At 42.3% G+C, this 15,321-nt stretch overlaps 1 protein-coding gene across 1 annotated transcript in view; it reads left to right on the top strand.

Annotated features, from left to right (window-relative positions):
• Positions 1 to 15,321, top strand: part of CSTPP1 (centriolar satellite-associated tubulin polyglutamylase complex regulator 1) — an 87,183-nt gene that overhangs the window by 24,577 nt on the left and 47,285 nt on the right. The window contains exon 3 of the mRNA XM_074824036.1: positions 3,741 to 3,871. Coding sequence (XP_074680137.1) covers positions 3,741 to 3,871 — 131 coding nt within the window. The remainder of the gene's footprint in view (positions 1 to 3,740; positions 3,872 to 15,321) is intronic.

Below are 15,321 nucleotides of genomic sequence, written 5' to 3'. Positions count from 1 at the left end.
CACAGTCTCCTCCCAAAACTTTTTTCCTTCCTCACGTGCACGTGCCATCCCACAAGCATAGACTAGGTGTGCTGCAAGACGCAGCTTTCTCAGCAGTGGTGTTGGAAGAGACTCTGTTCTGTGGTTTGGTTGCTCTGGGGCACGTAAAGGAAAGGAGTGAACAAGTAAGCATCTTGAAGTCCCTACTGCAAAAGTTTCTTTAGATCTTCCCATCGAACAAGAACCTTGTTTTATTTTTCTCTCATCTTTCTCCAGAATATTCTCACAAGTGAATGGGAAAAGCTGTTTTGTTAATGGTGTATCCAGTTGCATAACAATTCTTGTGTGAAATATGAGTGCTTGCAGTGAACTGGTGTTAACAAGTAAACATTCAGTTCAGTTTCTAGTCTCAATTTTGGCAAGACAAATAAAATCATGTCATTAGTAACTTTTGTTAAATGTTCTGATTTCCATACTCTATTTACTGGTAATGGAGAGGGCTGGGGCAGCCATTAGGTTTGCAATAGGAGGCTTGGAGACTTGCAGAGTTGTTGAAAGCTTTCTTCCTGAAGGAATCTCTTGCAGATGGCTGCACTAAATGCCTAAAAGAGGGAAAGGAGAAGTTAGCCAGAGAAGTGAAAAATTATTTTCCCCACTTCTGGGTTCACAAACCAAGTTCTAAATTCTTGATGGCAAACTAATACCTTGTTGAGGTACCCTAGTTTTTTTGTAAGTCTTTCTCCTGCAAAGGTGCTTGTCAGCTCTGGCCACCTAACTTTGCAAAGGGTATGAGTTGTTCAGTGAGAGGAGAGCCGATAGAAGGAAGACTGAGCAGCCCTAAGGGAAGAATCTTAGCAGCTGTTAAACTTGCTGAGAATGTTTGAGCTAAGTTTGTTGCTTTGCTGTTGATATCTTGCTTACTTAAGCCATTCCTCTGAGTCTGCAGCTTGATTCATTTTTGCATTCAAAAGAAACTAGAAGAGACATCTGTTCGCATGTATATAAAAATCATTGGTAAGATGTTGGTCATACTCCCTATGTGCTGTTGGAATACCCTCAACAGCTTTGGGTTGTCACCATTTCTTTTTCTTCCAGAAGGGTTCACCTGCAAGCTGTTACTACCTGCCACGTTAATGGTAACTTCACCTCTGGGCCTTAAGCAAAAGATGGCTATGTTATTTTTGTACTGCACATCTACCTATGATAAAGGAATTTCAAAATGTATAGTGTTCCTGTCTCTTGTAGTGATTTTGATCCTGCCTGAGAATAGATCTGTTGGTTTGTCATTGGGCTGCTTGCTGGATAGCTCCATCATGGTCTGGCTCCTTTGAGTTTAGCTTTTACAACTCACAAAAAGTAATTTATAAAAGAGGGTCTCTGAAATGCAGCATCTTAACTGGGATAAAATTCTGACTCCTATGCTTGCAGACTTGAGCTTTTGGGGGAAAATCCTTCCGTTGTATAGTTAAACAAAATCTTATTGCAAGAATTGAGGAATGAAAGGAATATTGTACCTCTTTTACTCAACTAGCTGGCGGCACTTGGCTGTCAGCACATCCAGGTGTGCTTATGTTCCAACATATCCACCCACTCTTTCAACTGAGTAAGCAACAACAAATGATATCATACCCTTCTGCCTGCTAGGTTGAGAGCAATCCCATGCTGAAAATGTGAGTGACTTGAGTTTTCACTTCCTAGAACTAAGGAGTAATACAGTAGGGCTGTCTGCTGTGCATTAATAGTATGTTAACTTCATGTCTGGACCTTTCCATTACAGTTGTGCCAGGATCTGCTTCCAGAAGTTGCTTGTGCTGTAGTTGTTCTGAACAACATAATTTGGTGCATTTAATTGTATCACTGTGCCTTCATCTTCTTTCTCTTCCTAAACATCTCCCTTACATGTGTCATCTTTCTGAAAGCTGCCTTCTCCTATTACACCAATTTTTTTCTTTTTCATTTGTATCCCACTTTTCTCCATCAGCCTGTCAGATCATCAGCAAAACAATGCAAATCGGAAATGAAAAAAGTCTTACAGGCTGTGGTTAGGGATGAGAAGATCTGAAATCCCATTTCCAGCTTTGTCACAGGCATCTTGTGGGACTTTTATGCAAGTTACTTTCCCTTACTCCGAACTCATTCACTCTAAGGCAGTGAGCTACAGCACTTCGTAATGAATACTCTACTTACGATGGTAGTCATGGGAGCCCTTTCCTGTAATTTTGGCATATTTTGATCAGGCATATAATTTATTTATTTACTTTAATCTCTTGGGACAATGGCTGTGCTTTCCTCTGGTTTGTACAGCATTGGTGCGTGAATAAAGTTTCATAAATACAAAATAATATATTTGTCCATGATATTTACAGAAAGAGTATTCCTAATTCCAGGCTTCAAGAGGCATGAGTCTTAATCATAAAGTGATTGTACTTATTTTATTTGAGTTGCATTTCCTTCTGGGTAGGAGGGCTAGAAACAAGTTCTACACCTAGCTTTCAACACATGACAGAAAATTCCATTTACTTGCATGTCTCTGAGAACCATGACATTAAAAAACAGAAATTGTGATTCTTTTTGGAAAAATTAAATTGGCTTCTCTCCACAACCCCCCCAAGTTGTTACATGACTTTTTAATTTTGCTTGACTTTCTGTGGTATAGTTCTCTTCCAGAGGTGAGAGACCCTTTTCTATACTATGAAGGATAAAGTGATTTAAACTATTTATATTTAAAGAGATGATTTAAAATTGCAAACTGAGAGGGTTCACACTGACCACTGGATTTTGTCTGTTGTGGAGATGCTACCTATGGAGAGGTTCTGCTGTGATGAAAGTAAACTTGTATCTTTTCATTAATTCTCTCCTATGTGGGAGAGTTAAGCTGCTGTCCCAAATGAATGTTTTTAATGATCTCTCTGGAGTGTTTGAAAGCTTTGTCCCACTTGCTTGATGTGGAGTGAAATGCACAAAATCTGTCTTTGAGCAACCCTGTCATTATACCTTCTGGTATATAATGTTTGTATTTGCATTTCTATTGTTCTTGCATGTTCAGCTTTACCATGCCCAAAGGAGATGCACTTCAGAGAAACCTTTTTAAGACAAGTGTTTGCTACAATGTTAGCTTAAAGTGCTTACAGCTCAAATATGGGAAATCTGTACTAAAATACAAGAATATGAATATCAAATTGACTATCCATCATAATTAGCAGCTGATCTCTTCAAAATGCAATAGTGCAAAGTGTCCTTTAGTGAAGTGTCAATCTGCTTTTCATGACAACTGAAATAGATTTTATCCATCCAATAGAATCAACTTTCAGTAACCTAGAAATGAAATCTTGAGGCTTTTGTTAATGAGGACTTTTTTTTGTTTTTTTCTGGTGGCTTCACAGAAAACTGTGATGAGAATAGCAGTGAAGTTCAAATGGTACTAAAAGAAAGGGCATCTTCTGGTCAGATAAACAACAGTTACTCTTGGCCAGCCATTTTCCAATGGATTGGTTTCAAGTAAATGGCTCTTGAACACCCTTTGCTGGGATTATTTAGAATGAATTTTACTTTCACAAACCTCTAATTCCTATAATTAAGTTCCAGTGTGTGGTTTTTGCAAATAATCTTCTCTCTAGAGAACAGATGGGTATATGCTTTGGAGATTTGGTTTCACAAAATGTAACCGCCAGTGGTTTTCTTGCTACTGTTCCAGCTGGCCCCAGAGCATTCACATCGGTTCAGCTTTCTAACGTTCTCTTGTTTTGACTTTATCTCCACAGTTTTAACAGTGTGCGTCAAGGAACACACATCTTGTTCCGTGAATTCAGCTTTGTTCAAGCTACCCCTCATAACAGGGTGTCTTTTCTTCGGACCTTCTGGAGGTGTTTCCGAACAGTGGGGAAAAATGGAGGCAAGTATTCCAGCATCTGTCTTGTTACCTTGCCATTAAAATCATTAGCTAGACTATTAATGCAGTACAAATACTGACACTTTACACTGTGTTCTAATGTTTGAACATTGTTAATAGGGAGACACCATCACAGTTGCCTCTGGAATAGTTAAAAAATGCTCGCAGCGTAAAGTAGCGTAAGAGCACCTTGTTGCCAGTGCTACTTCCACCGCAGAACAGCGTATCAAGCAACAGTAGGTCAGAGGGAGGACATTTGTTGGCCTGTGCATGTGGATGGATAGAAAAAAACCCAAATGTGCTTGGGGTTGGTGGGTGGGAGCAGGGTAGCACACCCAGAGATGGTTAGAATATAGGGTACAGAGCGTGAGGGAAGCAGGTGCTGAGATGATTAGGCAGTTGGGGTGCCAAGTGCTCTGACCAGGAGCCCTGCAGGAACTGGAGTTACAGTGGTGCTGGGCTGTAGGGTGGTAAACACTACCACCTGAGCTGTGTCTCAGCTAGTCCTGGCACATCTCCTAGATGATGTTGCAGGATCCTGATGGCTGCGGAAAGAGAACCACTGGCAACTATGTGACTTCTTCCCCCACCCTACCCGCAAAGAAAAAGCTCCAATGCCAAAATAACTATTCAGCAATATCTTGTCTAGCTATTCTTACACTGCACTCAGTACATTAGGTATTACAGAACTGGCCAGAGTTCAAAATAAACTCATGTAACTACATGCAACTAAAATTAGTTTTTGTTTTAGTTTTTAATTTAGTATTTTAAGCAAATACACTGAATGTTGCTCTACAAATATGAATTTTGGTGGTTGTTTTTACTATAAGCCTCACTTGTTTCAGGCTATTCAGACTCACTTCTTGCAGGAAAGACTAGAGCCATCCCTTAAATACAGATAAAACCTCACCTTCTGGCTAGGCTTTGCAACACTTCTGCACACGATGAACTTTGAATAACAACTTCACTTTTTTGACACATGCCATTTAGATCCTTGGAAATCAGACAATCATAGTTAAACATAACAAAATCTGTAATTAGCTACTGAAGTGACTGACTATGTTGTCTAACACCTTCCCAGTGATAGGTACTTTGTAATGTTCTAAATCACATTAGTTCAGGAATAATATTTTTAAGGTTTCATTTAAATTGTGTGGTACTAATCTAACCAGTATGCAGTGAGGACATATTTGAGATCAGGTTGTAGTCAGGAAAGATAAACTGTGGACTCCTAGAACATATTTCTGTAGGACAGTTAGAGATGATGGTGAAGAAGTCATCCACCAGAACTGCAGCTGTCACTGGTAAACCTTGCTGACAAATTGAGAAGAAACTATCTGATGGAAAGTACCCACTGCTGTACTTTCAGTGCAAGTTTTCATCAGGTTTCATCTATCTAGCATCTGACCTCAGCTGGATGATGAGCACCTGGATTTGTTGGAAAGAACTGAAAAGTTTTACCTACATAGTATCATCCTTCTCTTTTACCTTTAGCAGTATTGTATAAATATGGAAAAGGTTGTGGAAGAAAATGTAGCCACCACGGTACTTTGAAGAGGAAGGGGGAGCATAGAAACTAAAGCTCAGGTGAATGTTACTGTCCTCTGGTTGTGGTCTTAAGAGTTCAACAAGTATTTTTCTGACTTTAAAGTCCAGTGGCTGCACTTTTTAGTCTGAGCAAATATGGCATGCTTACCTGTATATTTATACATTTACATACATTTTCTTTTTACATTAACTAGGGACAGAAATGTATCACCTTAGAGAACTTGCTGTCAATATTTTCATTCACTCAGACCAATTCCTCTGATTCTCTAGCAGTAATTAGAGACTAGAACCTTGATTTTATTCATTTTGGTTTTATTTGCTATGGGATTTTTTTCTGCTATACTTGTACATAGGGGAACGGAGAACATTCATGGTCTCTTAAGAACTAAACTAATTTACTAAGAAGCTGAACATGTGCAAAATGCTAGGTGAAATATGGTCGTTACCACACTCAGGCATAGACTAGACCTGGATTTCTTTCCTTGAAATACATTGCTTTTAGATGAATGTGGGAAGGAATCATGTTATACAAGAAATAGCAGCAACCAGAAGTGAGATCATTGGTGATCTGAACTACAGAATGAGTCTCTTAACAGTAGAAAGAGTCAGACTAAGTGATGCCCAAAGCAAGTAAGACTTTCAACTTGGAGCTTTCTTTAGAAGCGTGGCTGGTGGTACATCTTCTAATTGTATTATACCAGAAATTAGTTTTAAGTTGTTTCTTCATGATCACTGCACTAGAACATGAGACCATATGTACACATCAAATTAAAAACAGTTATACAAGCTTGCGTGGAATCCTGACTCTATCTACAGATAGTTTGTTGCTAGAGTATCTCATTTTATGATTATATAATTTTGACAATTCAAGCATACTATGTGTAGGAGTGTATTGGATTTGTGTGGCGGGGGGCGGTTACTTCTGTGAGAAGGTGCCAGAAGCTTCCCCTGTGTCTGACAGAGCCAATGCCAGACAGCTCCAAGAGGGACCCACCACTGGCCAAGGCCGAGCCCATCAGCGATGGTGGTAGCACCTCTGGGATAACGTATTTAAGAAGGGGAAAAAAACTGCTGTACAACAACAGCTAGGAGAGAGGAGTGAGACTATGTGAGAGAAACAACCCTGCAGACACCAAGGTCAGTGAAGAAGGAGAGGGAGGAGGTGCTCCAGGTGCCGGAGCAGAGATTCCCCTGCAGCCTGTGATGAAGACCATGGTGAGGCAGCTGTGCCCTGCACCCATGGAGGTCCACAGGGGAGCAGATCTCCACCTGCAGCCCAGGGAGGACCCCACGCCAGAGCAGGCGGGTGTCCAAAGGAGGTTGTGACCCCATGGGAAGTCCGTGCTGGAGCAGGCTCCTGGCAGGAGCTGTGGCCCTGTGGAGAGAGGAGCCCACGCTGGAGCAAGTTTGCTGGCAGGACTTGTGACCCCGTGGGGGACCCATGCTGGGGCAGCTTTGTGTCTGAAGGATGGAACCCCTGGAAGGGACCCACGCTGGAGCAGTTTGTGAGGAACTGAAGCCTGTGGGAGGGACCCACATTGGAGAAGTTCATGGAGGACCCCACGCTGGAGCAGGAGAAGAGAATGAGGAGGAGGTAGCAGCAGAAACAATGTATGATGAACTGACCACAACCCCCATTTCCCATCCTCCTGTGCTGCTCAGGAAAGGGGAGGAGGTTAGAAATCAGGAGTGAGGTTGAACCAGGGTAGAAGAGAGGAGTGGAGGAAAGGTGTTTTAAGATTTGGTTTTATTTCTCATTATCCTACTCTGATTTGATTGGCAATAAATTAAATTAATTTCCTCTAAGTGAAGTCTGTTTTGTCTGTGACAGTAATTGCCGAGTGATCTCCCTGTCCCTATCTTGACCCACGAGCCTTTTGTTCTATTTTCTCTCCCCTATCCAACTGAGGAGGGGAGTGATAGAGCAGCTTTGGTGGGTACCTGGGGTCCAGCCAGGACCAGCCCACCACAGGGAGGTAGGTAAGTTACAGAGTCCTGGTAAGAAATTCTGTTTATGGTTATCCCATAATATGTGAAAGAGCATGGGACAAACAACCTGCTGGTTCTGAAATTAGAAGCAGTATAGCTCAGATTAACGTTGGTATGTTGCTTTTGAGACCTGAACTAGTATCTTTCTGCCTCTGGTGCCCTGTGTCAGGTGTATGGAGAGTTATTCATTGAATGTCCATTTCATTTCAGTAGAATTTCTGTGTGCAGAAAAGGATGAAAATATGCCCTTTGCCTTCTACAGTAAGATTCTGCTCTGTCCCAGTTTTCTCTCCTGGATTTGTTTCTGGGCAGGGATTGCTATGTGCTTCAGTATTGTCACTGATTTATCTCTGTGAAGAACTATGAAGGCATCTTTTGTCTTCCTTTGTCAAAAGTATTACATTCACTAACTTCCATATCTCCCGGCACGTTCTTGGGTTTATTTATTCCTTTGCCATGGAAGTGCTTATTGCCATTTTCTTCTCTCATTTACCGTAAGTTTCATTCCAGATTTGAATTTCTGTTTTAGGAGTGAGCGGTGGCTTTTTCTTGGTTTTGTCCATCTGTGAAGGTATACCTGATAAACTGCATAAATGCCAGCTCTGTGAGGATATAGGTCAACGTAAGAAATGAGAACTTGCATCAAAGCTTGCACCCTGGCTGGAAGGAAGCAAGGGAGAATAAAATTAAAGATGTAATATGATGCAATTTCCAAGCTTACACAAACTCAAAAACCCCCAAACAAACAAAAACTCCACCTTTCCACTTCTGAGTTTTTAACTGGGATTTTAGAAGAGCAGCCAATATCTCATAAACGAGTGAACTAATTGTTTAATCTGGCTGTTAGTTGCTCCTCCTTGATGCAGGGAAATTTACTGCTTTGTCTGTCAGTCTTGAAATAACCACGCCTTGACTTGGAACATGCACCTCATTCACCCAAGCAGATGCATCTAGCCATGAGTTCTCAAAGAACCAGTAAGAGAGAAATCTATCTGAACAGAAGCAATACTTAAATATAACAATCCATGTATGTGCAGAACCATGTATACACTAATTGAAGTGCACTAACATTACTGTTTCTCTTGGGAAATTACTGTAGATGTTACTTTTCTACTTAATTCCTTATCCTTTTCAATTACTGGAAAGTAGTTCTTCATAGAGAGATGGAGCTTTTATGTTCCATTTTTTTATGTTAGCCCTGCTACTTAATGGGTTCTAGTTACATTGCCTTTCATAACTCCTTTTGTTTGTTTGGAGGCTATTTTTCCTTTTGTCTCCAAATAGCAAGGAAAAATGACTAGCTTCACTAGACGTGATAGTAACATAGCATACTTCAGAAGTAAAGAAAAAGTTTGAGTGTTTTTGGGTTTTTTTTAAAAAAGAGGATTTCTGTTTGGTGATATTCTGGATCTGTGTTTTTTACAGGATTCCCACTGGTTTTAGAAGCTTAGCAAGATGTAGAGTTCTATTTTCAAGTATGCAAAAGCATATCTGGGATTCCACACATTGGGGAAAAAAAATTGAGTTTATTTTGGAATGTGATCCAGTGTCAACAAACTGGGGTGGACTTCACAAAATTTCTTCCCTCCTTTAGACACTCACAACAACACACAACACCCAAAGAGGTGGTTAGAGGACAGCCAGCTTTTGTGTTGGGAAGCACAGAGCATAATGCTTAGTTAGCAACAGATTTCTCCCAGAGGAAGGCAAAATGACCAGAAGTCTTGTTTTCCTTCTGCTTATGCTTAAATTGACCTCTTGGAATCTAGCTGACCTGCTCTTTTGAATTGTCTGTTCCTCAGGACTCTTTAATTAAAACTGTGCTTTCTCAGTTTAAACAGCCCCTGCAGAGTTCTGCTGTGAAGCTTCATAAGGTCAACATATGCCTCTCCCAACCCCCATGGCTTTCATGTCTTGTTGGTTCTCTGTTTTTAATTAAAAAGATTTTTCCTTAAATGCTTTCCAGCCAATTAGAGAAATTTTGCACTGAGAAACTTGTTCCAGGCCTGATGCATTGAGAAGTGAACAGAAAGCTCAGTCAGGACCATTGGCACTTTTTTCTAGAGCCCCAGCTTTCTTTGGTGCTTTTCAACAGCTTTTCTCTTTTTTCTTTTTTTTTTTTTCCTCCTCAATTTAAAATTGCTTCCAGCAAAAATAGCTGCTGTTTGATACCTTAGATATAGCCCTGGAATGGTTCAACACAAGATACAGGAACTTTTCCTTTCACTCAGGGGTGATTGTTACTTTATTTAGATGCACACAGCACTGAAGCATAAAACTGCTGCAGAAAGTATGTTGGACTACTTTGGTTGAAGATCCTTTTTGCAGAGTCTTACCTCCCCTTCAGACAAAAAGTACTGTTGCTGCTCATACTGAAATAAAATCATCTTATAAACTTATCTTGTTTCTTTCACACTCATCACATGCTGTAATGTCTGCATCTTTGCTTCTGCACACTTGAATTAGGAAATCGGAAGCCTAAACTACCTTTGGAGCTTGTGGAAGGGAGGCTTACCACAACCCCGCACACAATCTCTGTCACAGAATGAGAAAAGTGGTATGTCTCTTTGACTAGTTCTTCTTGAGTTCAACCAGGAAGGCTAGTTTCCCTACAAAAATTAAAGAAATGTCCCACCCATATGATTCATGTAACCTGGAGATTGAGAAGAGCTAGAAGAACCACTGTTCTCCCAGCTCTTTTTTGAAAGATGCTATTTTAATGCATTTTGCTGATAAGATTACTTTCTTGAGGTTCCAAAACTCCTTCCTTCACTAGTGTTATTCTAATTCTTCCACATGTAACTCTTTATATTAAATTCCTCCCTCTTTTTTTACTCCCTCCCTTGTAAACTGTTACGCTATCTCCATTTGTAGCTTAGCCAATTTCTGTTTAGTGAGATGCGTAGAACAATACAGCAATGATCGCAGCAAACATCAGAATCTTCTGCCCTTTACCTTTTGTTATTAAAACCAAATCGGATCTTTATACCATATTATTGCAGGAAATCTTTATGAATCAGTAAGGTCTCGTAGCATGTCCTAAAGATAATTAAGCTATGGATTTTAATGTAGTGTTCTCTGGAAGCTCATTCTGCAGTGAAATAGCCTTGGCTGAAATGATTGGTCTGCAGCCTTTATTCACTTTGCAGTTCCTTTGCCCTACAATTATAGTTGTTGCTATTTATGATTTATCAACATAGCTCTGCCTAGAACCACTGATGGCTCTGGAATATTAGGACAAAGGATTTCTGAAGCTGAGGAGAAACAAGTGGAGGATTACATTTTAGAGATGGTGAGGTATATCTAAGTTTTGTAAGTTAAAACATCTGCATTCCATAGATCTAAAATATATTGCAGTAATCATTTGTAGAAGTAGTAGCACATGGGTCAGTGATGGAGGCTTCAGCTAGCCTCTCCCTGAATTCAGTTTATCCCATTCTGTCAATGCAGTTTGTGAAATTAAATGTAGTACACTGGAGGTCCTCATCTAATCTGGTTTGGTTTGGTTTTATTTTGTTTTGTTTTCCCCCCCAGTATTACATTTCCTTTTCAACTATATCTCTGAACATGCACCAGCTCATCTTAATTTCCAAATGTTTTTTCATCTTTGTGTTTTTGATGTATATCTCTAAACGTACTTTTTTGGAAAACTAATAAGCTTTTCTGTTTGTTTTCTAACATTTTCTGGCAATTTTGTATCTTTTGACAGTTCTTCACTGGTTATGTCATTGGCAAATTAAATTAATATGTTCTTTACTTTTTGTGCCAGTGGAGTGAAACATTTAAATGAACTTACGTACAGTGATCATTGTTGCATTCTGCTAAGCAATTATCTGAAATTCAACTGGTAATTATTATTACCATTTGCTTTGCAGTCTTTGGCAAGTGTCCCATCCCTATGACAGCATTCTTATTCAAACCAACTGAAATGGATTTTTTCAATTAAGACTTTTTTTAGGCTCCAGTATGGGCCTGAAGAGTTAGTACTCCAAATTGTGGGGAAGTTCCCTGGAACTGAATCTCAAACACAAAAAGGAAGCCTACAGAGTGTGGAAGCAAGGACAGGTAGCCTGGGAGGATTACAGAGAAACTGTCTGAGCAGCCAGGGAACAGATTAGGAAAGCCAAAACCCTGATAAAATTAAATCTGGCCAGGGACCTCAAGGGCAACAAGAAAAGCTTCTATAGGTACGTTGGTGATAAAAGGAAGACTAGGGAAGATGGGGGCCCTCTCCAGAAGAAAATGTAAGACCTGACTACCCGGCACATGGAGAAAGCTGAGGTACTCATTGACTTTTTTGCCTCAGTCTTCACTGGCAAGGGCTCCAGCCACACTGCCCAAGACACAGAAGGCAAAGGCAGGGACTGGGAGAATGAAAAACCACCCACTGTAGGAGAAGATCAGATTTGAGACCATCTAAGGAACCTGAAGGTGCATAAGTCCATGGGACCTGACAAGGTGCATCCGTGGGTCCTGAGGGAACTGGCGGATGAAGTGTCTAAGCTGCTGTCCATCATGTTTGAGAAGTTGTGGCGGTCTGGCAAAGTTCCCGCTGACTGGAAAAGGGGAAACATAACCCCCATTTTTAAAAAGGAGGAAAAAAAGGAAGACCCACGGAACTACAGGCCAGTCAGTCTCACCTCTGTACCTGGCAAGATCATGGAGTGGATCCTCCTGGAAACTATGCTAGGGCACATGGAAAATAAGGAGGTGATTGGTGACAACCAACATAGCTTCACTAGGGGCAAATCATGCCTGATGAATCTGGTGGCCTACAACAGGGTTACAGTGTTGGTGGATAAGGGAAGAGCAACTGACATCATCTACCTGGACTTGTACAAAGCATTTGACACTGTCCCACACGACATCCTTGTCTCTAAATTAGAGGGACATGGGTTTGACGGATGGACCACTCAGTGGGTAAGGAACTGGCTGGATGGTTGCACTCAAAGAGCTGCGGTCAACAGCTCGATGTCCGAGTGGAGAGCAGTGATGAGTGGCGTTCCTCAGGGGTCGGTGTTGGGACTGGCGCTGTTTAACGTCTTTGTTAGTGACATGGACAGTGGGATCGAGTGCACCCTCAGCAAGTTTGCCGACAACACTGAGCTGTGTGGTGCGGTCGACACACTGGAGGGAAGGGATGTGCCATCCAGAGGGACCTGGACAGGCTGGAGAGGTGGGCCTGTACAAACCTCATGAAGTGCAACAAGGCCAAGTGCAAGGTCCTGCACATGGGTCAGGGCAACCCCAAGCACAAATACAGGCTGGGTGATGAGTGGATTGAGAGCAGCCCTGCGGAGAAGGACTTGGGGCTGTTAGTAGATGGAAAAGTGACTATGAGCCAGCAATGTGCGCTCACAGCCCAGAAAGCCAACCGTGTCCTGGGCTGCATCAAGAGAAACGTGACCAGCAGGTCAAGGGAGGGGATTCACCCCCCTCTACTCTACTGTTGTGAGACCCCCCCCCTGCAGTGCTGCGTCCAGCTCTGGGGGCACCAACATAAGAAGGACACGGACCTGCTTGGTGGGTCCAGAGGAGGCCGCGAAGATGATCAGGGGGCTGGAGCACCTCCCCTGTGAAGACAGGCTGAGAGAGTTGGGGGTGTTCAGCTGGAGAAGGGAAGGCTCTGGGGAGACCTTATAGTGGCCTTCCAGTGCTTAAAGGGGGCTACAGGAAAGGTGGGGAGGGACTCTTGATCAGGGGGTATAGGGATAGGATGAGGGGTAACAGTTTTAAACTGAAAAAGGTCAGATTTAGATCAGATCTAAGGGAAAAATTCTTCACTGTGGGGGTGGTGAGACACTGGCACCAGGTTGCCCAGAGAAGCTGTGGCTGCCCCCTCCCTGGAAGGGTTCAAGGCCAGGTTGGACAGGGCTTTGAGCAACCTGGTCTAGTGGAAGGTGTCCCTGCCCATGGCAGGGGGGTGGAACTAGATGATCTTTAAGGTCCCTTCCAACCCAAACCATTCTATGATATGATATAATAAAATTAGTTCTAAATTGTGTGATCTGGGCTGGGATTCTGAATGCTCCATGTTTCTTACATTAAATGAACTTGGTCTGTCTCTTCCCTTGCTTGTGACAAGTCTTGAGAGATGACCTGTACACTACATACGCATAGGCAATCATCCAGTAGAAGGTCTCTGAAGCATTAGCTTTGTTAACTAGTATGTTTTATGATGTTTCTGGTCTACTCTTCAGCATTAGAGATGCTGAAAGGGAGAAAGGGAGGTAGAGAAAGGAGATTAAAATCTTGTTTTCTCTTGATTCCTTATACTGTGACTTTCTGCAAAGAAAGAGGTAAGAAAATAAGAGCCTTTGTGAAGCCCACGTTGGCTTTCAGCTCACTGTTGGCTCTTAACCTGCCCTGAGATGTGAAAGGGCCTGAACTGAGAAAAGAGTTACCTTCTGTATTATTATTATTATCCCTTCTCAGTGAACCATAAAACATACTTCTCTCATGCTTTTAGCTTTGAGTGTATGTCTGTGCTGTGTAATGCAATGTTTATATAGACCATCTAAGCTCAGAGTTGGTATTTCCATATGGTACAGTTCAGCACTATCTCTAGGTAGTAGCTTGGGACCTGGAAATTGCAGACCTATTTTCCTTTGGCAGGAGCCTGAGACTAGTTGATTTATCTCAGCAGGTCAGCTGAAATATGGGGAGTGTTGTTATGGTGCATCCGTGTAACTCATTGCTGCGGAATAAACTCTGGCATCTCTGTGTTGAGCTGCTGTGAGCAGTGTAGATACAATCTGAAGAAGAGCACTGTTGAAGAGAGAAAGTGTTCTGGTTCAGTGTGAACAGAAGAGTAAGGATCCTCCTTTACACACATGCAATTAATTCTTTGAAGTAACTTAGGTGCTAGGAGATTTCATAAGTGAAGAAATATCTACCTTTTTTAATATCTATCTTCACACAGAATCACACAGAATCATCTAGGTTGGAAAAGACCTTGAAGATCACCTAGTCTAACCATTAACCTCACACTGACCGTTCCCAACTCCACCCTATCCCTCAGCACTGGGTCAACCCGACTCTTAAATACCTCCAGGGATGGGGACTCCACCACTGCCCTAGGCAGCCCTTTCCAATGCCCAACAACCCCTTCTGGAAAGAAATACTTCCTAATAGCCAGTCTAAATCTTCCCTGGCACAACTTGAGGCCATTTCCTCTTGTCCTATCACTTGTTACTTGATTCAAGAGACTCATCCCCAGCTCTCTGCAACCTGCTTTCAGGGAGTTGTAGAGGGCGATGAGGTCTCCCCTCAGCCTCCTCTTCTCCAGACTAAACAACCCCAGTTCCCTCAGCCGCTCCTCGTACGACATGTGCTCCAGACCCTTCACCAGCTTCATTGTCCTTCTCTGGACACGCTCGAGTCATTCAATGTCCTTTTTGTAGTGAGGGGCCCAAAACTGAACCCAGTCATCTAGGCGTGGCCTCACCAGTGCCGAGTACAGGGGTAAGATCCCTTCCCTGTCCCTGCTGGCCACGCTATTTCTGATACAAGCCAGGATGCCATTGGCCTTCTTGGCCACCTGGGCACACGTGTTGGCTCATGTTCAGCTGGCTGTCAATCAACAACACACACACCCCCCCCTCCCGGTCCCTCTCTGACTGGCAGCTCTCCAGCCACTCCTCCCCAAGCCTGTAGCGCTGCTGGGGGTTGTTGTGGCCAAAGTGCAGAACCCGGCATTTGGCCTTATTGAAACTCCTACAGTTGGACTTAGCCCATCAATCCAGCCTATCTTTTTAAAGTACTGTTGTCCAGCTGCACAGAAAATCTCCAAACCAGTTGTCTTTGTGTCTTTATCATCCCAGCTGCTTCTTACAACTTTTCTCTCTGGTGGTCTTGTTATTCATAGTTTCCATCACCGCAAACTCACTTCCTAGCTTTCCTAAGTTAACCCGATT

The sequence above is a fragment of the Strix aluco genome, chromosome 4, assembly GCF_031877795.1.
Source record: "Strix aluco isolate bStrAlu1 chromosome 4, bStrAlu1.hap1, whole genome shotgun sequence".
NCBI lineage: Eukaryota > Metazoa > Chordata > Aves > Strigiformes > Strigidae > Strix > Strix aluco.
Note: the sequence above shows the minus strand (reverse complement) of the source record. Positions and strands in the feature narration are given on the sequence as shown.